At 40.1% G+C, this 25,696-nt stretch overlaps 1 protein-coding gene across 3 annotated transcripts; it reads right to left on the reverse strand.

Moving 5' to 3' along the window:
- Window positions 1–6: 6 nt before the first annotated feature.
- On the reverse strand, window positions 7–24,795 carry LOC126982505 (phosphatidylinositol transfer protein alpha isoform-like). Of its 3 annotated transcripts, none has more exons than XM_050834610.1 (8): window positions 24,668–24,795; window positions 19,513–19,543; window positions 18,362–18,525; window positions 15,964–16,063; window positions 11,842–11,919; window positions 1,001–1,168; window positions 365–486; window positions 7–152 (listed from the first exon to the last, which is right to left on the reverse strand). In XM_050834610.1, exons 1-8 carry the CDS (start codon window positions 24,682–24,684, stop codon window positions 23–25), a joined length of 810 nt encoding a protein of 269 aa, XP_050690567.1. In that variant the 5' UTR covers window positions 24,685–24,795; the 3' UTR covers window positions 7–22. The 3 variants fall into 3 exon arrangements, with proteins under 3 accessions (XP_050690567.1, XP_050690566.1, XP_050690568.1); XM_050834609.1 differs by lacking the exon at window positions 11,842–11,919 and adding an exon at window positions 12,813–12,890; XM_050834611.1 differs by lacking the exon at window positions 11,842–11,919.
- Window positions 24,796–25,696: the final 901 nt, after the last annotated feature.

Genomic DNA, 25,696 nt, shown 5'->3' on the forward strand with positions numbered 1-25,696 from the left:
GATAGATATACATACACATATATCATCTTAAGATTCTATGCTGACCAATATTCACACATACTTTGTCAAGTTCCTGTTTAGTTTTATCCTCTAACCGGCGAATGTCCTCCATTGTCATACCATGCCATCTGTCCATCCAGCAGAACACTTGCCTAATAAAGAGATTTAAATTTAGTTAAGAACCTTAAAACCCATGAACTGCACAGAAGAAATGAATAATTGTATGTTTACAAATTTGTCAAGAATTTCAGAAAATACAGAATTGAATATAATATCTGGACTATTAATGACATTGCAGCATAGCTTATTCAGGTAAAGAGTTATTGCAATAGATTTCTATACTAATTTCCTAAAACTCACTTACCTATGGAAGTTTGTAAAAAGTCTGCGTTCAACATCCTGAATGAACCTTTCAACACGAGTCTGAAGACCAAACCATTTGAATTCGCAAGTTACTAATTTGTAGCACGTCATGACTGGGTCACACTGGGGAAAAAAAAAAAAAAAAGTTGTTAATTTAAACAACTAACATTCTAGAGGCCACATGAATAAAATTCTGAAAATGTGTCGTAAAAGTATGCAAAATTTCACAATTACAGACCACATATAAATATGACAAGAAAATAAGCCTAATGTCCATATCATTAAAATATTGTATGACTGAAGAAGCAAATGCTAAGGTTTTATGATCTTAAGTATCAAAACTTGTATTAAAAACAAAAAATCCAAATGAATTACCTTTTCATCTACTGAATAATTTGATAGCAACTGTTTTCACTTCAGACACCATCAACCTGTACCTGGCACCTCATAATATACTAAAATGTTGAAGGTTTCACTCCAGCTTTAGTTATATAATATTTATATCAATTAATCAGTCTTCAATAATTCCTTTGTCAACTGTGGTTGTTTTTTGCTAGTGCAACAGTAAAGTTCAAATGAAAACTAAATAAAAACAACTGCAAAGTCAAGGGAAAAAGAGAAAAGCTACATAGCTTGCCTTTTTCCACCACTCTGGGCCTATTAAGGGGCCTCGCCCAGTCCTCTCTGACTTGAATTTGGTTGGGTCCTCATCGGGCTTGTAGTCTGCTGTTTTGACAGGATCATTTGAGATGTCAATGGGGACCACTTCCCGTAACTTCAATTTCTCTCCAGTGAGTTCATGAGCCTAGGCAGAATAGCAAAAGATTAACCAAATGAACAGAGCTGATACTTCTGATATCCTAAGTTGAGTGTTGGAATTGAGTACTAGCCACACTATTCTTATTACTATGATACTAAAATTTTCCTTGAGTACACACAATCAACTCAAGCATATTTTTCAGAGGGTGGCAAGGACAGAATCAACAAAATTCTTGCTCTAAAGCAGTGCAAGGACAGGTCTATGACTGCATGCATTGCTGGCTAGCAGTGTGCATAGCATCCTTGTGTGCTCTTCCTGAGATGTTTGGGATCAATATGGTGAACTTTTTAATTTTTCCCCTAATATTGGTGTGTGTGTGTGTGTGTGCGGGAAGCTATATTTTTTTGTCTCTCAAGCATCTTCCTTTTCTCACTTTTTTACTGTGTCCTTGTGTGTTGCTGGTGTTTCTTACTTCTCTTAGTAGCAACTCCTTGTTATCTACTTCTTCCATTTTATTCCACAGTTTGTAAATTAGTATTAGAGTATTAGGTCTCTCCTTTCTCTTCTTTGTTCCAATGTTGGCAGGTCCATTTCCTTTAATCTTTCTTCATATGACAATCCCTCCAGTTCTGGAACCATCTTAGTTGCCATCCTTTGTATTCTTTCTAGTTTTTTCACGCGTTTCTTATGGCGAGACCACCCAATTTCTGCATATTCCAACTTTGGTCTAATCATAGTGGTAATCATCTTTTTCATCATATCTTTATCCATGTAGTGGAATGCTATTCCTATATTTCTTACCATTCTATACGTATCTCCGAATATCCTAGTTACATGACTCTCAGACTGTTGATTATCTTGTATTGTCACTCCCAGATCTCTCTCTTCTTGAACTTTTAATATTTCTCCATCTCCCATTCCATATGTCCACTTTGGTCTCCTTTCACTCTTTCCCATTTCCATTACATGACATTTCTTCACATTAAATTCCATCTCCCATTTCTTACTCCAATCCCAAATCTTATTCAGATCCTCTTGCAGAATTTCACACTTTAATATTTCTTATGTCTTAGCAATTTCGCATCGTCTGCAAACAAGCTCATGTAACTGCTTACTTTCTCTGGCATATCATTTATATATACCAGGAAAAGTATTGGTGCCAATACCGATCCTTGAGGCACTCCACTATCTACAATTCTCCATTCCGATTTCATGTCCTTTACCACTGTTCTCATCTCTCTTCCCCTTAGGTAACTTTCCATCCAGTTTTTCATTTTCCCTTTCAATTTTCCTCTATTTTCCAGCTTCCATAGTAGTCTCGTATGTGGAACTTTGTCAAAAGCTTTCTTCAGGTCCAAATACATGCAATCTACCCATCCATCCCTCTCCTGGGTTATGTCTGTCACTCTTGAGTAAAAGCTCAGTAAGTTTGTTACACATGAATGCCCTTTTCTAAAGCCATATTGTTTTTCTGTAATTATATTGTTCTAGATATTTCGTTCATTGTTTCTTTATCACTTTCTCGCACCATGGAGGCACTGCAAGGTTTAGTGGCACCGCCTAAATATTCCCCATTTTTTCGTGTACCTATACACTTAGTTTGTTGGTTGAGTGGTTTGAAAATTTGCTGCCATGTTGCCAAAGCTGAGCATTTGTTTATACAATGCTGAGCATTCGAGAACCATGTGTTTGTACTCTTCTCACTGTTTCTACCTGAATTAGGTGTGATTATGTCATCTGGGCTGATGATAGGCCAAGAAGGCCAGTTAGTAGCAGGAACAGTGATAAAGGATGTAAACCAGAGGACTTAGGGGAGGAAATGAAGCTGGTGTGACTACTGAATGGGCTTAAGAGCAAGTAATACATTGAGATGAAACTTAAAAGTATTGATAAAATGGACAAATGTGCTTATAATGCTGCAGTGTTAGAGCCTATCCTGCTCTATCCCCATGGCAGCCACAACCATCACCACTTTTTTTTTTAAAGTTTTTGCCTATGGCGCCAATAGGCATTCTTGGTGGGGTCTGATGGTCAGCTCCAGCCCGTTATGCTACAGGCAAGTGTTTATAGTGGCATCATCTTGCTTGGCTCATGCTGCTCCCTGGAGCTCATCTTTGATACTCTCTTTTAGAGAGAGTACCTTAGACTCTGGGTTGTAAGGTGGTCTTCATGACAGCATGTGGGTAGTCTTAGGCCACTTGGAAGTGACTGGAAAATCCCAGCTTGTGGTGGCTGGTGGGATGCAAACCTGTGTCCTCCTGGACACAATGTACGCTAACAACTCAGCCACCGAACCCCATAGCCCTAGTTGATGGCCTCGGCCGAAGCGGCAGTCCTGCCTCCCATTCACTCAGCTGGCCATTGGTTTGCCACCACAGCTGTCACCATGCGCCAAGAACCAGTCCCTTCCTTGGTTGCTTCAGCCACTGTTAGAATGTCCACAACGCCCCCAACCACGGACTCCCCGGCTGGTGCTAGTGCCAAGGCCAAAGTCACCAAGCCTGGCCAGCGCAAACCCAGGCCACCCAAAAATATCCCCTATGGCCATGTGCAGGAGGCCGCTGCCGGCCTGGATAAGTCCAACTCCAGCGATACCTAGGGCAGAAACTTTTTCAGCCCTGCTGGCCTGCAGGCCAAGGGAGGGGAGCTCTGGGTCCTGATTAGCTCATTCCCCATAAGGTCAATGGATATAGTTTTGCAGATTTTTGTTTAGAGTAAATTATAATGGTCCAAATTAAGTGTGAAACTCAGTATACCACTGTATTTCAAAGTTTCCATCAATCATACGTACAGGTAGCTCTCGATTCACGCGAGTTTGGTTTACGCGTTTTTGAAATAAAGCGGGGTCCAAAATCCAAATAAATGTTTAATTTACACGTTTTTTCACTTATACGCGATATTTTATGGAGTGGCCACCAGATGTCTCATGCAACTGGACTCACACGGCGCTGCGGCCACACAGCTGAACTCAGTTCTTCCCGCGCGCCACTTGAACAACAATACAGTACCCACGCTGCCACGCTACTCAACAATAGAGGTGGGCAGGTACCGGTACCAGTACCGGTACTTACGGTACCAGCTATACAGTACAATACCGGTACCAATACTAGCCAATCGCTCATGGTGTCCCTCATTTCTTCCTCACATGAGTGAGGCTGAGACTGAGTGGCTGAGTGGATATTCTCTCTCTCTCTCTCTCTCCCCACTGAATGAAGTGAATATTTATTTTTCGATAGAAACCAACCTCTTGTTTGATTTACATTGTTTTTGATTTACGCGACCTTTTCAAGGACACAATACTCGCTTAAATCGAGAGTTACCTGTATCTGTTTGAGGAACTTTTTCTCATTGGGTTAAATGTATTGATATCATCCATCGCTTTTAATGCCTGCCCTTTAGAGCTCCTTTAACCCTTTCCATCCGTGATGCAGACGTCGGAGTCACAGGTATGGAAAGGGTAAAGAAGAAATGGAAGAGGATTAATCCTCTTCTAAACCTCTCAATCCTCCTCTAAATTCCTCTTCATCCTCTTCCATTTCCTCTTAAGAGATTTAGAAGAGGATTAAGAGGAAATGGAAGAGGATTAAAAGGTTTAGAACAGGACCAACCTTTTCCATACAGAGACGCCGTCGGACGCCGACGTCGGTGTCGCCGGAGTGAAGGGGTTAAAGGGCGCTCATGGGAAGATTCTCTGCTCTCCAGTCAGACACTGTCCTTGCAATTTCCTACCTTACCAATCTCCTATCCTCCATTTCTCTATAATATTCTAAAAAATGTCTGTTCCTAATGAGCACTATCTGATGAAGAATAACAAATGCATGGGTAAAACATGAACATGTGTGTGTGATCATTTCTTACTGGAAAGTAACTTCTATTTATAATTATGCTGAATTCTACAAATGGTATTAATGTAACTTTTTTGTGGCATGACTAATGATTAATTCAAGAAGTGAATTTCATGCAGTGCATGAAATATCATGCTAAAAATATGAATGCTTCCTTTTGCATTTATAAGTACTTTGTCAAATTGAAGCAGGTGTTGAAGTTTGGCTGAAGTCTTAATCAACGAGTTACCATGCACATACCTCAGCTAGTTAATATATTCTCTTCTAAAGTAGATAATATTAATGAACGATTAAAGAATATATGCTGTCTATTTCTAGCTTGCCACTGGACCCTAGGTTGTTTATTAAGCTTGTCGTTGTTTGGATAGTGGTAGTCTGTCTCCTGCTCACCTCAGAAGCTATCCTCTTCACAATACAAGTTTTAATTCTATTCCCTGTAGCTCACTAAGCTCACACAATACACGTGTAATACATATTCATTACTGGACAGTAGATTTAGCATAACATCAGTAATAGGCTAGATGGTGGAGTCTATATATGCCAGGAGCATTTGGCATTACTGAGAAAGGCATACACTAATTCATGACACACAGCATGGGTTCACAATAGGTAGTTCATGCCTCCACAATCTTTTGCACTTCTATAATAATGTAATTAAGGCAATAGATAGAGATGAAAACTATGATAAAATATATTCAGATATTAATAAGGCATTTGGCAAAAGCTTTTCATTATCAGCTGTTACTATAAGTAAAGGCTCACTGAGTAAATGGGTAAGTATTGAACTGGATTAGGGAGTGGCTTAGTGATAGGAAGCAGAGTGCAAATCATTGGTTAAAAAATCTGACTAAGGCTGCATTATGAGTGAGGTGCCACAGGGTCTATTGTTGTTTATCATTTATTCACATTAATAATTTGGACTTGGGAATACATAGTGATATTGGTAAGTTTGGGGACTATACAAATATTGGCAAATTGAAACAGATCAAGAGCTTGCCAGGTAGTACTGCTAGGTGGGGAAGCAGCAGATGGAGTTCAATAGCAGAAAGTGCATGTAGTATTTTGAATGTAAGAAGAAATAACCAATCACATATTTACTCTTTAAATGACACTCCTCTATGCAGGTCTTGATGTGAGGGGTTTTGGCATTTTGGTGAGCTCTGATCTCTGTCCATGGAACCAATGCATTCAGGCTAAGAATCGTGCAAATTGGCTACTGGGTTTGGTTTCATGAAGGGTCAACAATAGAAGCACTGAAGTCATCCTAAATCTCTACTTCAGTGTTAATTTGACCTTATTTTAAATATGCTGTGCAGTTTTGGTCTCCTTACTATAGAATGCAATATATTAGAATCTATGCAGAGAAGAAAGACAAAAATGATTCACAAGTTGAAATACTATAAATATATGAATAAATGATAAACAACAATAGACCTACTACTGAACCCTGTGGCACCTCATAAACATTAAAATTTGCATTCTCTGGAAATATTAAAGGTACAAAGAGACTTGATCACAGTTCATAAATGGATGAATGGCTTTAATAAGAGTGATTTTGATAAGGTTCTCGTAGCTGAACACAATGTAATGGGTTAAACTGAATGAATTCAGATTCAACATAGGCAGGGGCCAGAATTGGTTTCATAATAGTGGTGGAAGAACGGAAGAGGCTTGGCAGTCATGTGGTGAGTTCCAATATGATAGATACCTTCAAGAAGTTGGATAAATTCATGGATAGTGAGGATAGGTGGTGATAGGTAGGGTTAGGTTTACAGGTGCTATCCTGTGTAGGCCTTCTGGTCTCTTACAGACTCCTTATGTTCTGTTAGGATTACAACTTTGTTAAAAAATTTGAAGTGACTAAAAATAAATGATATAGTGTGAGCTGACTTCAAAGGAGTTATTAATGATTATACCATTTTCTACTCCATGTTTTCATGGAATTATCAAGCAACAGTAAAAACACGATGGTTGTCAAAATATAGATAAGTCAGCAAGGAAGGAAGGTAAGCAACTGCCGTATTTCCCGCCATATAAGACACTTTTTTTCAAAAAAAGTAAAAAAATCACCCTGCGTTTTATACCCTGATGGTTAGGTTTTGGTAGGCCTAGGGGATATTGTTACTGGTATGAAATCAACACCCAAAACACCTCCATTTGACACAGTAGTTTACAGCTGTCCCCAGAACGAGATATACCGTATTTTGCGGTGTGTAACGTGCACTTTTTTCACTCAGAAAATGCCAAAAAAGTTACCCCTGCGCGGTATACGCTGAAGGTACAAATTTTGATTGCTTTAAATAATGAATAGTGTGATGCAATAGAAAAGGAAAGTGTGAATAAACAGAAGAGAGGGGGAGGACATGTGATGCGGAAAAAACTTACAGGTTACAAGAAGATGCGCCACACGTGGGAGCCGAGGCGCGGCGTGAACACTAAACACAAAACACAATTCGCCGTGGCACGCCAGTCACCAGTGTGCCGGGTACCTTGGCGGTGATGGTTAAAGTGGCTATTACATGGGAACAATATTGGTGGAGCAGGGTGCTGCTGCTGCCTGACATTACTCTGCTCGTCGACCGTGGGGCGGACTTGGGTAGACTAGTCTGGAGGTATTTCTGCTGTGCAATGGCCCAGTCAGCTGACGTTTTCTGTGATACATGTTCGAAAGAATGGATATCCGTGGATGACTAAAGTCTTTATTGTATACGCATTTTTGTTTCTCATTGTAAAAATAACTATTAAAACAATGTGATAGACAGAAATTAATCAACATCTATTTCTACTTGAAATGAGCTATACGGTCCCAGAAAGTCAAGAACAAGACCAAGATTGCCCATCGCACGTAGCATCCTCGTGTGATTAGTTCCCTCAGTAGCTCAGCGAAAGTTACCGCCAGTACACTGTGCAGTGAGTGAATCTACCAACCAACCCTTTTGTTTACCATTTCAAAGTCACAGCTGCTCGGGGTAAGAGCACTGTAACTCTTCAACCAACAGTGGAACACTTTGAACATAGAATAGGGCACAAAGCAACATATGGTACCACAGCCATAATTGTAAGGTGGCCAAATGTAATACTGCAAATTCATTAAGTTCAGGGGAAATGTGGAGTTTTAAAAAAATTTCCAAATATATCTTGCCAAATTATAGGTGCGTCTTATACTCCGATGCGTCTTATATGGCGGGAAATATGATATATATGCATATTGTAGATACAGGACATCATGGTTATGCATCATAAGTTGTGTGTGTGTGTGTGTGTGTGTGTGTGTGTGTGTGTAATTCAACTTTTGGTCTGCTGCGGGTCTCTCTCGAGACAGCCAGCTGTTCCCCTACAGAAGAGCACAGAGCTCATAGTACCGATCTTTGGGTAGGACTGAGACCACTCACACACAACACATCGCGACAACGAGGTCACAACTCCTTGCCTTACGTCGCGTACCTACTCACTGCTAGGTGAACAGGGGCTACACGTGAAAGAAGATTAACCCAACTTATCTTCACCCGGCCGGGGAATTGAACCCCGGTCCTTCTGGTTGTGAGCCAGACGCTCTACCCCTGAGCTACTGGGCCATGTGTGTGTGTGTGTGCGTGTGTGTGTATTCATATGATGTGGGGCCACTTTGTCTAGTGCCTACAACTTGGAACAAAAAGTGGCTTAATTCATTTCCCTTCAAACTTACCTAAAATCTGAGATCATATGGTGTTCAGGGGAATGTTCTTATTTACATGTCACTATTTGTTTTCACAATAACTTGATAATTACATGAAAAAGTCATCCTAAAATTAAAAGTGGAATAAACATTTATAACCGATCTTTGAGTTCTTGAATTGTCTTATTTATTCCCAGCCAATTTCAACTTCTTATCATCACAGTCCTAATCAACAATCACTACTGTCCACTAATGAAAAAAAAACAAATATTTATGTATTACACAACCTTAGTGGGCTATAATGAATAGAAGTAAAATTGTTAAGTGGAGGGATCAGATCTCAAGATGAACAGGAGGAGGCTGACTCAAGCCACTGTCTAATCAGCAACCTAGGGTTCTATGGCAAGCTAGAAATAGAGTATAGTAAAAATGCTATTTGGATACTGTGTGTCACTGACAGCCATGAAAATACAAGTGATATATATATATATATATATATATATATATATATATATATATATATATATATATATATATATATATATATATATATATATATATATATATATATATATATATAGTGCATCATGCAATTATTAAGTGAAAACACAAACTAAATGCAAGATAGACAACATAAAATAGCATTAAGAAATAGATGAGAGGTAAGGAAAATGGACAAAACCAGACAATCCCTCATGACCCTCTAGCACTATGACCCCTATGTCCATTACAGAGCAGGTGAAGGGTTGACATGAAAGAAATGAAGAGCATTAATTCAAGGTAAAACACTATAACTAAAAAAGTGTAATAAATGAAAAATAAGAAATTTTGGCTAAGCAAGTAGTGGGGTCCTGTATAACGACTTTATAATACACCATCAAATTCAAAGTATGATGCCTAGTAAGGCAAAACTGAGATTTGTAGAACATTATGAAATCTGTGCACCAATACCCAAGTGTGACACTCTCATCCCCTCCTATGGCTTTTTCTCTCTCTCCACCTCCCACCTAGGCAGCTTACTCTCTTTTTCTCTTCTAGCCCCTCCCTCCTCTCATATGCCACCCATACAAAATTTGATCCATCCACCTCCCACACAAGTCAATGCTCATTTTATACACCCACACAGCAGTGCTGCTGTTGGAGACCTGAGTGACCATAACACACTGTTGACCATTGTCCTAATTATTTAACAATACACTACATATTTCTTTTGTGATTACCTGTGCTCATCATATTAGTCTTGCTATTCACACCTTTTATGCAATGAAAAGAGGCCTTTCAGTTTATTATGGCAGTTAGAGGAATACGAGGAAAGTGATCATGCTGAAGATGAAGAAGGAAATCATTGATAAATATGAGGACGGCAAGACGGTAAACATTCTTTGTAGCATGTATGGTAAGCCATGATCTACCATTTCAATCATAATGCATACAAGGGAGTATAAGGAAGCAATGTGGCTAAGGGCATCATGAGATTGTCTTCACTTTGGGATAGCATCATAGAGGAGGTGGAGGAATCGCCTCTTGTATGGGTCAAGGAACGACAACATGTGGATGATAGTGTAAGTGAGGCCTTATCTAGTGAAAGAGCAAGGATGCATTTAAAACGACCTGAAATGTGATTATTTCTAGTAATTTTTTTATGGGTAGGTAGGATCCAATTAAATTTTTCCTCATAAGACCTTCACTTGGTCAAATATTGTTCTGCATAATGTTATGCCCTTTGGAATGGATCAGTGATATTGTAGAGTACCCCGCTGGTTCTGATAAAAATTATGTTGAAAACAAAATATCAGTTTGCATTGACGTGGGACTTTAAAGGATTAAAAATCAGAAGTTGAATATACAGCAGGATAGTGGATAAAAAGTAAGCTTTATGAGGCCATGAAATGAAGGAAAAGAATGATATGAAGAAAAGCAATGAACATGAGCTGCAGTCGTGGTTCTATGCCAACAAGCTGTGGCAATGCAGGGGACAATGGCAGTGTGTGTGTGTGTGTGTGTGTTTTCACCATGGCCTGATCACGAGTTGGACTCGCAATTGCCAGCAAGTACTCTCATGATGTAGAGCAAGGCTCATTAGTCGATCTGTGTGTGTGTGTGTGTGTGTGTGTGTGTGTGTGTGTGTGTGTGTGAGGACTGCAGCCAGGTCACTGTGCCAGTAACCGAGTCTCTAAGAAGGGGAAAAAAATATTATGAAGTGGAGGTACTCACTGCTCAGTCAAGCTGCATTTTATTCAGTGACAAGTGTGTAAATGATATTCCTGATGGTAGATGCTTTCTCATGTTTGTGCATGTTGCTCCAACTTCTAGCATACATTAGAAAACTTGATAAATTCTAAGTTAAGGAGGTATTCTCCCTAGATGAAGCAACTATATGTTATGTGAAAACTTCAGTCAAGCAGTTTAACTAATTTAATATGCAATAATCATTATAAATAAATTTTCTATATAGCTTATAAAACTGAAGACCTTAGATGCAATGCATTTGTGGACTCACTGAGGTCACTGATTTATATCATCTCTATCAGAACTGATGTACAAACTAATACTGACAAGCACTATTGATTTAGAAATTCTGAACCTCTCCCCAAATTTAAATGTTTCCACAAATATTCATATTTCCCTGAAATAGTTTGAACATGTCTGAAGATAGATTTAACTGGTGCTACATGTGCAATCCTTGTTTCACAGAATTAAACTATCCTGTTCTTTGCTGATGAAACAAAATACATTTTCATCAATGTCTGCCCCTGACAAGCAATGGTGGCACAGCATTTTGGTGGATATCTGTTCGTAGTTCTCATATTAAACAATTGGAATCACTACAAGGTTTACTAAATGTCTGGGTATGTGTACTGAAGGAGCCAAAAGTAATAACAAGGCTCAAAAGGGGTTTAGGAGGATGTAATTTTTTTTTTCAATAATGATCTGCAGTATCAAATACTATGAAATACATATCCTTATGCACTTAAGTAGATGAAGAGGGAACAGTATTGGAAACTTTAACTCAAGTGACTAATTTTTGCCTACAATTTGTAATAATACATACACTTAAATCCTACTGTGTATTTTTTTCAGTTTGGCATAGAAAAATGTAGGAGTAAAGTAGCAATCATATTAATGTTTTCTAAATTTTGTAAAAACTGAAATATATGTACTTGCATGCAAAGATTAGTTTTGACTTCCCAATCATAAAGTTAGTAAACTACACTCACATTTTCCATGGTCCCCATGTCAGGTGCATGAAGGGTCTCAATGCAAATGATAAAGTTTTTCTTCATATAGCCAGGATTCTGTCATGCAAAACAAGGAGAAAAGACAAAGGATCTATGAGAACAGCTGCAATTGTGAAGTTTATACTTGAGTTGGTGAGAGGATCAGTGGCAATCCTTTAGGGTGTGTGGGGTAGCCAAACCCTTCCTCTAAACTGCAGGTTGACAAGTAAAAGGTTGTGTAATCTCCTTATTCTGGCATATTGGAGCTACACAGACTTTTCCTTCAAGCTGCAGATATAATGAGGAGTAGGCTGCCCAAGTTGTCCTGTGAACTTCACACTGAGCAGTTACTGCAGCAAGGTGAAGCTGCACAACAGTTGTGTTAGAAGACTAAGAAGAAAAAACCGAGTTGTACTGATGACTGAACTTGTGCCAGTCAGCAGACATGAAACCACCATCCCAGACTGCAGTTCCTCACATACAAGTTAGTGTGGTCTACTGTCTTTGTTATTAATTGGAAAAGATCATGGACAAGGTCAAATATTACCCAGGAAAATGTACATGCATCCTTGAAGTACATGGAATATGTAGAGGTGTCTATTGAGTGTTGCTGAATTGTTTCCTTAAATTTTTTGAGTGTACTGAACAAAGCTTAATGATATTTACAGTTTATAATGCATATCAGAGTCTGATATGATACAAAACAAAAGAACAAAGTTAAGATTTTGGGGTCAGATCAGACTATGTACCATGCACATTTATTGATAGGCTTCTTGTTCCCCAAAGGCTTGCATTTCCAAAGCAACACAAAACAGAAGCTATAATGCACCTCCAAGAGAGAAGCATCTGAGCTCTCCATGACCTGTGTACCCAAGAAAGGTGCGTGAACCTTTTCCTGGGTAATGAACCAGCAACTGTGATATCATGTGGGGGGTGACTCATGCGCCAACTGAAGCCTCCCAGCCACTCACGTTCTCCATCTGGCCATCACCGGGAGCATGGAGGGTTTCTATTGTGATGTGAAACCCTTCCTTCATATAGCCTGGATTCTGAAACATAACTGCTATTTCTTGAAATGATAACAACAGCAAAAAACTGGAATACAGAAATTATTATCTTCTAGTCTATGTAAACTGAGATACAGTAAAACCCCTTTAATTAGGCAAATTTTGAGTAAGAAAAATTACTCTTTTGGAGTGTGACATTTATTGGATACAAGTTTGGCATGGTGGCATGCCATTGTGGCACAAGAAGCAGAATCACTGTTCCAGTCTTGATCCCGCCACTGTACGTGATACATCTCTCTCTCACTCACTCATGACTTTGAATGTGTTGCGCTTGAGTACTTTTCAAGTGATGTAAGTGGATATCGTGTGTCATCATGTTGAAATGAATGCTGGGGCCTCCATGCACTCAGTATTCACCAAGATCGACATCAAAATAGGTACCAGCATGAGTGGTGCATAGAAGGTGCATCTTAAGTGAGGCGCCTAGAGCCAGAGTGATTAAGCGCCAAAAATTAAAAACGGAGAAGAACGCATTCAAAGTTTTGCAATATTCAGAATGGTATGTCTCCTCAATGAATTGAGAGAGGAAGCTGGACTTAGTGTCAAAATGTTCATTAATGTATGTGCTTTACAACCAGCATAGTAAAATTAAAGCATTCTGAAAGATAAATGGGTGACAGCATTTTCCTCCAATTTTATTTTGTTAACCCTTTCAATACGGTGTCGCAGACATTGGTGTCACAGTATGGAAAGGGTTAAGAGGAAATGGAAGAGGATTAATCCTTTCCATATGGTGATGCTGACAGTGACACCCATTGTTTATTTATGTTATTCTATCATGTTTCATTCTCCTTTCTTCTGATGGGATTCACAACCAATAAAAAAGATCTTGTTTGATGAATTTATTCAGTTTATTAAGCAAAGTCGTAAGCGACATCCACATAGCCTACTTCCTAATCTGAACACTCTCTATGTAGGTATTCTGTAGTGCAAAATCACTATGGCCCAAAATTCCTTGTGTATAACTGTAGCTATCGGCAATGTAATTCTTTCATGACAGCCATCAGCATCCACCCTGTAGGATTATGCAACCTTTTTCTTTCTCTGGAGGGCCCTGGCTCCTCAGAGGGCATGTTGTTGTTCACCATAATAATGAAAGGCTTACGTGTTGCGTATAGGCAATTAAAAAAGAAGCTTATTATTCCAGGGTAGCAAGCGTGGCAGGAGGGAGAGAGATAATGTGATGGTGAGGCATGTGGGTGTCACGTGACTTGCAGCATGGGCCATCATTGGTTGGCTTTCCTGCCTTGTTGTGGGGAGGGAGTTACTTCACTCTGGCACCAGCTTTTGATAGCCTTGCCTCAAGCGCGGCAAGAAAGTTCCATGGATAATTTCACTTGGATGGATTTTCAACCCTATTGCGGGGTCCATTCTGAAAACCTCTCTGTTGTCTCCCGTCACAGTAAGATGGTGGGGGAAGACAATGCAATAAAAATATTCATTTTTGGATGTCGCTTCCGTCACTCTGGCTTTAGGCGCCTCAAGTAATTGTGATTACAGTTGGGAAATTGTGTACAGAGGTGATCATGAGCCCTTTATCAACTCTATATCCTACTTAACCCTTTCTTTGTGCGTGGTGCGGGATGTGACTATTCCCTCAGGCGCAGTTGGGCAGCCCAATGGGGGGTCTTTTTTAACCTCTGTATCTCAAAAACTATTCATCACAGCTAAAAACCAAAAACACCATTGGAAAGAGGAGGCCCAGATCTATAAGAGTCAGTTATGTGTGCCTTTCCTGCGAACGTACATGCACGTTCAGGGAGTGATGAATGTGAACACTTACGTCAGTGCGTGTGGGATGATCAGCCATTTTGAGAGAACTGTGGACATCTCTCCTTGAGGTTCTGGCAAGGTAGTATTGCCAACTGCAATATTTACAACTATTTGGTCAAAGAATCAGTCGGTGATAGGTGAAGCTATGCAAAAATGCCGCTATATTGGGCAAGAACATCCACCAGTTACTCGTCCGTAAATTTTCCGCGCTGGGCTGATATGATTTTCCACCAAATTTAGTGGACAATCCACTCAATTGGCAATCCTGTGTTGTGAGAATTAGTGTTGGAACACTCTCATACATGGGAGGTTTGAGTGCGGCTGGAGCTCGCAGTGAGTGTTTAGCACCATCAGCAAATACGCCTAACGCTCGCTGCGAGCGTTTAGCAATGAAAGGGTTAAAGGTCCTCCTTATGCTATGGTTAGATTACACCTTCTTTCTGTATTGAAACATGCTCAGTGCTTGTGCTACTTTTTATGGGGGTGAAGGAGGACACTCCCTTAAGTCAGAAATTTGGTTAAGTCAGCAAGGTCTCTGCCCCAATTGTGCATACTTAAAGAGGTTTTACTGTATTGTTATTACCCAATATTTATTCTTTAACATACAAGAATCACATGGGAAAATGCTATGATAATTCAAACTGCCAAGAGTAACAATTTATCCAGTGCCCATCTCTGCTATCTAAACGGACTTTTCATAAAGTCTGGTGTAACTGTTTGGCTCTAGCTAACTATCGTTTCATATGATAATAATAATAATAATAATAATAATAATAATAATAATAATAATAATAATAATAATAATAATAATGATAATAATCATCATCATCATCATCAAGACCCCATTTCCCACACAAGATGAAAAAGTAAAGAGGGAGACCCAATTGCTAACCTCAACCTCATGTATTTTATGAGACACTTCCTTTAACCCGGTAGCAGTGACAGGCCAAATTTGTGGCTTTACCGTGTAGCAGCGACGGGCCAAATTTGTGCCATGATTTTAACCCCCAAAAATAGATGATACATAAACTGATCGCAAATGCTTTGATATATATTATGAAAAGGTTTGTGTGAGGGGTGATTTTTTCTCATTTTTCTCGCTCAGAGGAACCATTAAGAATCATGATCCCCGCTGCTACCGGGTTAGAATCACTTCATTAAACATAGTGAAATATGGACACATGCATTTTTAATCATGTTTCAGGGATGATGAAGATAATGGTAATGCTATTAATAATAATAATAATAATAATAATATCACCAAAGGGCATCCAGTACTTACAGAGATGATGGTTCTGCAGTATGGGTAAGCATTCCAGGCCTCCTCATGCACCTCTAGTGAGCCTTCTGGTGCCAGGATGCGGATGTAGCCCGGCACTTTGCTGCATAACATGAAAAACTTTATTAAACAACCAATGAAATGTTAATCATGGACATGAGAAACAATATAAAACATGATAATAAGTCTGACAGCACTGAAGAGTAAACACTAAACCTGAGTAGTATGTGTGCAATAATAACTGATCTAGATGATATATTTGCATTTGATTTAAAAATTTTCCTACCTTCATTAAAACTATGTTAAAACTGTTGAAAAAATAATGTGTGTGGTAAGCTGCCTTAAAGGTTATAGATAAATACAGTAAAATCTTGATTTTGCCAATGAGTACACTGAAGTTCAAATTTTGTTGGATCTCTATTCGATTCCCACATCATGGGGTAACTGGTAATATTCCCACCTCTATGACCTAGTGTTTTTTTCAGTTTTTGTTGTTTACTGCAAATTTGGTATTTTTCAACTTCCTGCACTACCGTCAGTAATTAGCATAATAAATCACAAATTAGTCACTGCTGAACTTTCCTCTTCACAATGCAATAAACTAGAAGAATGCAGGTGCCATCCAGCCAGTGCAACGAAGCGCTCAAATGCAGTGATTTTAATAACTGGCACTACATTGGCATTATGCTTCAGCTCGGTGGGACAAACTGAGGATGTACTTTTCTGATTTCCCATGGAATGATTACAGCTTCCAGTAGAGACCCCTCTGTGTATGTCCAGTGCATTATGGAGGTGGATTGTCTTTGGAATGGAGGCACACATTCCATGTACTTTCTCTACCCCTCATGCTAGAAAGACCTGGTTCAGTCACAGTTGTTCTCGTGCTATCAGACATTAAGAGCCAGCTCACAAAAGTTTTTTTTTTTTTTTTTTCCATTGGGGATCTACCCCAAGGGAGGAAGGCGGTGCATGCCGCACAACCACCCAGATGGCGGGTAGAAAGATGCCCAATTCTTTCAAGTGGAGGAGGCCCAACAACGGGGCTGGGGGTGTCGGAAAAGACCAACCTTTTCACTCCCAATGGCACCGGGTAGGACTCGAACCTATACGCTCCAGCACCCCGCTGGAGCGGAAGGCGGAGACTCTACCACTGGACCATGGGAGCCCCCCACAAAAGGTTATTAAGCCTTTAAACTTTTGCCAATCATGATCTTTACATTTCTGCCTGGAATTGCGCCAAATCTATTCTTCGACTCGCCAAAAACTCTTTCAAGAGACAATGCCAATACTTTGCTTGCTCTAATTTTTCCAGAGCCTTCTGGCATCTAGCCAAAAATCTCTCCAACAACTTTACTTCTTCATCTTTACACCATCTCCTTACTCCCTGTTGTCAAATTTGTCTCTAAACCTGAACTCTTCACTCAAACTTTCTCTAAAAATTCCATCCTGAAAAATTAAGGGCATATTCCTCTTACACATCCCACCTCTGACTTTACTTTCCCCATTATTATGATTTTTAAGAATGATGTTTTCAATGCATTCTCTGGCCTTAATCCCCTGAAGACTTACAGATCCAATGGAGTGCATCCTATTGTCCCTAAAAAATGTGATTCTGTGCAGACACGCTGACTGGTCAAACTCTTTCATCTCTGCCTCTCAACATCTACATTTCCTTCCTGGTGGAAGTACACTTACATACAACCTGTGCCAAAGAAGAGAAACCATTCCAATTGCTTTCTTGTCTTTCTAAAGCTTTTGAAACAATACTTAACAGGAAAGTTCTTCAGCATCTATCCACTTTTAACCTTCTCTGATCACCAGTATGGATTCTGCAAGGAGTTTTCTACTGGTGATATTCATGCCTTCCTATCTGACTTCTGGTCATCCTCTCCTAGCCATTTTGGTGAAAATTTTGCTGATGCCTTATGTAACTCAAGAGCCTTTGACAAAGCTTTGCTTTCTAATCTAGTCTCCTACAGATTCAATCCCTCTCTCTTGTTCTTTCATTTCCAGTTTCCTTTCAGCCTGATCTATCTCTGCTGTGGCAGTCAGTCGCTCTTCTTCCCCTAAACCTATCAACAGTGGTGTCCCACAGGGGTCTATTCTATCTCCCACTCTCTTTCTGTTGTTTGCTTTTCTTTCCATTACAAAATGTTTTATCCACTCCTATGACAATGACTCAACTCTGCATTACTCACTTTTTTTAACAGAAATGACATGACTTGAGGCATTACTAAGCTATAATGCATGTGAATTACCAATAATATATGACTGCTGAGAGTACACAGAGTGGGAGTGATAGTAGATGCTTACCTTTTGAAATGCTATTATTTCATTTGACATGCACTCAATTACTATTAATGTCCAACTAACAAAAACACACATAGTGATAAAGACTTGCCTTTTAAGGTGGTATATTTTGTAGGTGTACTGTCCACTGCTGTATCTGTTGCCCAGCAGCGGGTAGTTATCAAAGGGTTCATTCTTCAGCACCTCAACGCCCTCACCCCCACCAGTCTCATTCTTACTCGCCTCCGCTACACTGTACAGCTGCGCTACTTGGTACTGGGGAAAGGCAGACACATGAACGAGGGTTTAAAACAACACGAAGGTAAATGTACTTTTCTGTAGGTGATGCGAGTGGTAGGAACGGGCTAATATGATATCTTTAAATACACACCAAAAAGGTAAGATTGATAGTGACAAAATAAGAAACCAAGTAATTACTACTGACCCTATGAGTGTTAACCCTTTCATGACAGGGGCGTAAAAAGGAAAAAAAAGTTAGTTCATCCTGTTGTGAGGCTTAGTAATTGTACTTATCATACTCTGTATAAAAAAATGACAAAAAAAAAAGATACATAAATATAAAAAGAAAAATGAGTGGAAGTTAGCCAGCACATAAAAAACGTACACATGAATAAAAAAATTGTTACAAGAAACAAGAAGATAACACTATTTTACTTCATAATGTAGCTGAAAAAATTTCCCTTGTGATGATGTATAATGTATTATATTTAGGCCAAAACTACTGGAGAAAAATGAACCCAGCAAGTAAACACAGGCTGGTAGGCCCAATCTATGGCCAGCTAAGCTCCACCTACTGGCTGGGCAGCACCCCCCCATCATCACTCTCTACCATCACCCTGTCCCCTAACTCATGGCAGCCCTTAACCCGGTAGCAGCGGGGATCATGTTTCTTAATGGTCCCTCTAAGCGAGAAAAATGATAAAGAATCACCCATCACACAAACCATTTCATAATATATATCAATGCATTTGTGATCAGATTATGTAGCGTCTATTTTGGGGGGTTTAAATCATGGCACAAATTTGGCCCGTCACTGCTACATGGTAAAGCCACAAATTTGGCCCGTCGCTGCTACCGTGTTAACATGAAAAGGTTAAAATTCCTTCTTGGTACTATGGTAAAACAAGAACCTGGCATGACTGGAGTGTGGTGATAATGATGCCAAGTGAATGCTATCATGACTTCATGTTTCTGTTTTCTCAAATATTTCACCCAACTTACAAGGAGCACACAATCCCTTACCTCCTCTACTGTGAGTGGCAGGATGACTCGACTGAAAAGATAAAGACACACTTAGTCTGCAGTCTGCAACTTTACTTCACCCATCAATACTCATTTAGTTGTAATTAATATCGTCACCCTCATAAAATAATCGCCTAAGTCATTTTTCAGCGATTTCCAGGTTTTTGTCTACATCAATTTATCAACATGTGATGCCCATTTTTGTATAGTTGCCTTCGTCATTCAGGGTTTGAGTGTTCTAGAATTGGCCTTTTCATTTCTGCCTAAATCTTAAGCCAAATGAGATAATGAGTTCTTTTCTGATTTCCTGAAAAGTAGAAAATAATGACTAAGGTGGTTTATTTACGAAGGTGATGAAGCATGAATTCAATTACATACCCATTTAATGATAAAAAGTAATAACTTACAAAATATCAAAAAATAACTGTCATGAAGATATTTATCAAAAATATATATTTTTTATTTACATGGAAAATTTTCATCAGTCTATAGACCACAACACTTCACATCTATCACAAGTATTCAAACCTATGAAACTTGCCACTAACAAAAGGATATAAGGTCCATGAAACACCATTTAAACCTTGAAACTATAACTGGAAAACCTTCATGCAGAGCCACAACATAATTTAACTCCTGGTGAAAGATAGCTAATTATGAAGACAAGTACGTTATAAGCTATAAAAGCTTGTAACTCTTAACACTTCCAAGCCTTTTTCAATAGTCTTTTAATTTTCCTCCTCACCATCATCATACCCAAATTCCTGTAATTATTGAGGATGTAGAGAGAGAGAAAAAAAAAAAAAAAAAAAAAAAAAAAAAAAAAATAAACATCTTAACAGTGCTACTGAAACCAATACCAGACACCAGTATAGTGTTCACTGGTGTGCACTTCACCTTGTTGTGATACACAGAAAATGATCTATACTCATGAGATGTCGATTGTCCGTAAGCTGGTGTCACACTGGGCCTTTTTCTTCCCGCCGCATTGGCGGCAGCTTGGGCAACCAGCAACTTTTCTGGGTGTGTGTCACACACATAAGGGGAAATTAGAAGGGTGTGGGGGGAGGGGCATAAGGGAGAGTCAGGTCGTGTCATGACACACACACACACAGAAAGAGAAATGAGAAGGGTGGGGGGAGGGAGGGGCAGAAGGGTGTCAGGTCATGTCTTGACCTGAGTCAGGTCATATCCTGACCAAAGCCCTGATCTGACTCTCCTTTCTCCCCCTCCCTCCCCACACCATTCTCATTCCCCTTCTGTGTCTGTGTGTGTGTGTGTGTGTGTGTGTGTGTGTGTGTGTGTGTTATGACATGACCTGACTTTTGCCATAGCCACAATGTTTGGAGGAAAACATCCAGTGTGATACTACCTTTTAAGGTAACATGCGTGACGCCGATGGTAAGTAGACGTGACCCGTACATGTCAAAGCAGCGCGAAACTCGGGGTGATAATGCGCGAAAGTTGGGATGGTAAGAATTTAGGACTAACCATGAAACTTGAGGATCGCGAAACGCGAGAGGGTACTGTAGATAAAATTTGAGGGATAGGAGGCATGATCCCTGCCCCCCCGCCACATAGCCCTCCTAGGGAACATGAATGGTGCATCATAGCCAATATGTGACAGTATTTTTGCATGACTTCTGGGCACTGGTATATTTCCCAATTTGATGACTGCTTTTGCTTATTAATCAATGAAAACATGACTATGTAGATATCTTATGAGAGAGGATCAGTGACTTTGCACCATGCTAATAGGTGACAAGAATTCTGCCAACACATGCTGCCTTTCAATGACTAGTAAAAAATAATCTTTACCCAAAGGCATTAAAGGATTTGGCAATGTAGACTGCTGAGTAATGGCATAATTTATTTTGAAAAATGTTTTTCTTCACTTTTGCATTTTTATATGAGCATATATTATATATATAATTACATATCGCATAATTTGGTGTTAAACTTGGTATTTTTCACAGGGATTCCTGAAATAATATTTGCAGATGCTTTGTGCCTTCAAATGTAAGTTGCACCTAAATTACATCATTTCAGGTTTGCTGCAGAGAAATGGATCTGGGTTCACATCCAGTAATTCAACTATTGACTGGATCCTAGCACTTCATGTCCTCTTGGAATGCCAACACGAGTTTTGACATTGGTTGGTCGCAGCCTATGTCGATCTCAAGAAGGCATTTGACTCAGTGCATTGTGAGGCACTCAGGGACATTCTGTGGATACGTGGGATTCCTGCAAGGATTATTGGCCTGATGCCTGGAATTACACTGGGACTGAGAGTACTGTGAAGAGAGGGGGAGGCATTTTTGGCTTCTTCCCTGTTAATTAAGGAGTGAGGCAGGGATGCGTCCTTGCTCTATCACTTTTCAACGCTTGCATGGACTGAGTATTAGGTAAAGTTGCTGATCAGTCATTGCAGCAATTGGCAACATCAAGTTCACTGATCTTGTTTTTGCTGATGATGCTGTACTCCTTGCTGGAGGTCCTGGTGATGGCTCTCAAAGTGTTGCATGAGGAGGCAAAGCCTCTGGGACTGAAAGTCCCCAGTCATTTCGAGGCTTGCTGGATGACGTAGTTCATGTGGTGAGAATGTCGAAGTCACCAAAAGCTTCACATACCTTGGTAGCGTATTACATAACAACGGTGGGTCTCACTAGGAAGTCATTCGTAAGGATTGGGCTGGCCCACGGTGTTATGGACTCGCTCAATATGAGTATATGGCATTGTCAATATCTATGCATGCGGACAAAGATTCAAATCTTTAAGTTGCTTTAGGTTTCCCTGTATGGCTGTGAGACGTAGACACTAAATAGTGACTTGGAGAGACGTGTCGATGCCTTTGGTAACAAGTGTCTTTGCAGGATCATGGGGTATCACTGGGATGACTTTGTGTTAAACCATGACTACTCCATGAAACTGAATCGAGCCTGTTACCAGCTTAGTACGTGAATGCCAACTCTAGCAATATGGGCACGTGGTGTACCTCCCAGACGTCGCGTCAGCTTACAGGGTTGTTTCTGTATAAGACGACACTGAGTGGAGGAGACCAAGGGGACACTTTCGAAACTCATGGCTGAGGCAAGTCAGCCGATCCTGCCGGGAAAGACTTGGGATGGACAGGGAGCTTGCTTGGGGGGACTGCCGGGAGTATGGACAGCAAGTGAGTGAGGCAACACACTCCCAGGCATATGCTCCTTATTAGTTAAGTAATGCAGAGAAATGTGTAAGACAAGGAGAAAAAAGAGAAAATAAGCCGATGGTGGAAACTGGTTAGAAAAGTAGTAAAGAAAGAGAAAAAAAATTTGGTATGAAGATATCAGAAAATATCTGAAAAACATAAAGCTTTTTTGGAAAAAAGCTAAAACATATAAGGAGAGGAAAGGAATGTTTGCAGAACAAAGGAGTGGTGGGGCATTTGTTAAATGACATGAGGCGATAAAGGATGCATTTAAAATCTGTGATGAATGAGTGTGGGTAGGAAAGCAAAAGTAACCAGTATGAGATTATACATTAATGTATAGTGATGAAATCCACAGGGGGAGATGGAGTGGAGTGAGGTAAAGGTAAAGTAAAGCTGGTATAAATGGATAGGACAGTTTGTTATGGAAAGATCATTGATGAATAACAGGAAGAGAGTGGGTGATAGGACAGAGCCCTGTGGAACACCACTGTTACTGCTTATATATATATATATATATATATATATATATATATATATATATATATATATATATATATATATATATATATATATATATATATATATATATATATATATATATATATATATAAAACAAAATAATAACCCATCACTACTAAGGATAGTAACCTATCACCTCCAAAATACTAGCCTATCACCACTAAAAGAACACTAAAGAACTGCTTATTGACTTGAAGTGAGGGGCAGAGAAGAAAGCAAGAAGTAGGAAGTAGGAGCAGAAGTAGCGAGCAGCTGGAGAAATTTCGGAGGTACTCTCAGTATTCTAAATGAATTCTCAAGTAATTTTTGTTCTGAATTTATATCAAAGTAACACATGACTAAGGGATTCTGATGTGTGATGGTGCTGTTTCAATCCTCAAAATTTTGAAAAATTATGACCTGTCAAAAATTTAAAAGGCAGACAAGATAAATAACCCAACTTTTCAATGTCCAAACTCCCATGCATATTGAGAACATGTGACAGTCCGTGGATGATCACAACGATGAGCCACGATTAATGAAGCACTGACTGACTGAAGAATATACAGAAATAAGACAAAACCAAAACTTTATACAGAACACAGAAAACCAAAGCAGAGACTACTTAATAGCCAATATACTAGTGTTTCAACCAATAACTCTGGAAGAAATTGAAGACAGAAAAAACTATATCACAACAATATGGAACAGAAGAAAAAAGAAAACTGAACAAAACTAAAAGACAACAATGCCAATCAACAATCAAGAATAAGACACAAGTGGGAGCTGTTACAAAGGCAATCCCACGCCTACTACTGGACTGGACTGGACCCTTCCCGCCCCGCAGCACACATGACCTCCATGCCTGCCGCAGGTGCTACAAACAAGCAGGTGACCCCGTGAAGACCTTGGTAAACCCTCCCCTCATCAGGTCACGAGAGGCGGCCGTGTCCGGGCTGCCCACTTCAACAGTCTGGCCAGATCTGCACTACGCTAACACGCAGGACTGAACCACAGAGCAACCCCGCATGAACCACAGCCCCCGACCCCGCGTCCTAATTACCCCGTGGTGAAAGTAACCGATTAGAAGAAAAAAAAAGTCATCGAAAACAATCAATGAGAAGCCTTCCTCCCGGCCAGCGCACGGGTGGAGGCGCTATGTCCCTGCCTGGCCCGCTCCCCAGGGCCCGCCGAGTGTCCTACGCCCCTGTACCCTTCAGGAGGGCCCAGTAACCCCCCAGGGATAACCCGGAGTGTCCTTGGCCTGGTTTTGACAGGACACTGGACTCCATCAGCGGCTCGATAACAAATGCCTAACGGGGACACTCTCCTCTAAACAGCCCCTGCTCTCGCGTCCCCTCGGCCAGGCACCGCTCGCAGGGACACAGCCGGGGCACGGCGGCCTCCTCCCGGCCCCCGTGCACCACAAGGCGTGAGGGAGGACGCAGAAAAGAGTTAACTTACTACTCCTTGACGAGCATGGCGCGCAGTGATGTGTGCTCGACGGCCGGCCTGACACTATTACGTCACGGGGGGGAGGACCTCGGCCTGGCCGCTGCCTGCTCCGCCGCAGCCGCCACCTACTCCATTTACAAATTTGTTTATTAAATGTACTGACTAATAAATACCATAAAAAACTAAGCCGATAAGACAACCAGTGAGCTGTATGATGACTCAGCGCAAGCCAGCGTTATTCCTCTGACCTAATTTCGTCTTGCTACCAGTGCGGACGTTGCCAGGGTTTCCATAAAGCCATATGTAGCAAGATAAGCATTTAGGTACGTGGTATATGCTCCTTGTGAAAAAATAATTCTTCAGCATTCTGTTTATATCAATTAAAATGTAAGAAGAGCGAAAAAAAAATGCTGCCCCCATAACAGGACAGATCCACCATCGTCATCATCAGCACAGGCTGCAGGATCGAAGGAAGGAAGGAAGGAAAAACCCCTCCTGGCCACAGGTGTAACTATAATTATCATTAGGTTTCGTCACTGGCTCAAGACAAACACTTCCGTATCCTTGACGTATTATATATAAGGAAGAGCGGTGATGATTCGGACAGATTGCATTTATTGTAAAACGTATATATGGGACTGCATGAGTGCCCCGAGGTAAACTATCAATCAATTTAGTCAATTAAATTTAGCGTGAATGTGCAAAACTTTATTTCCTTAATTAGCCCACACGGGTCAACCACGCCCTCAAATTAAGCTCTGATTCCCACGGACCGAGGCATTTATATAAAAATTCAGGCATCAACGCTCGCCGAGTGGCAGTAGGACGTGGTGAAACACTTCATTATGAATTTATCAATTCACTGAAATTTTAATGCCCTAATTACTAGCTTTTCATTCATTTATGTGAAAAAAGCACTCGTAACCCTGCTGTCTCCATATGTCACACAACACAACAATTTTTCGCATTATTTGACTGTTACAACCTCTATATAGCATATATGATATGTTTTTTGTTTCAAAGTACTATTTCATTGGA

Source organism: Eriocheir sinensis, chromosome 51 (assembly GCF_024679095.1).
Source record: "Eriocheir sinensis breed Jianghai 21 chromosome 51, ASM2467909v1, whole genome shotgun sequence".
Classification (NCBI taxonomy): Eukaryota; Metazoa; Arthropoda; class Malacostraca; order Decapoda; family Varunidae; genus Eriocheir; species Eriocheir sinensis.

What these genes read in the sequence shown, in the direction of transcription:
- LOC126982505 (XM_050834610.1), bottom strand. An exon ending in AAAATATACCACCTTAAAAG is followed by an intron (nt 16,064 to 18,361) that starts GCAAGTCTTTAT and finishes CATGTTATGCAG; the next exon opens with CAAAGTGCCGGGCTACATCC. An exon ending in ACTGCAGAACCATCATCTCT is followed by an intron (nt 11,920 to 15,963) that starts GTAAGTACTGGA and finishes TTTGCATGACAG; the next exon opens with AATCCTGGCTATATGAAGAA.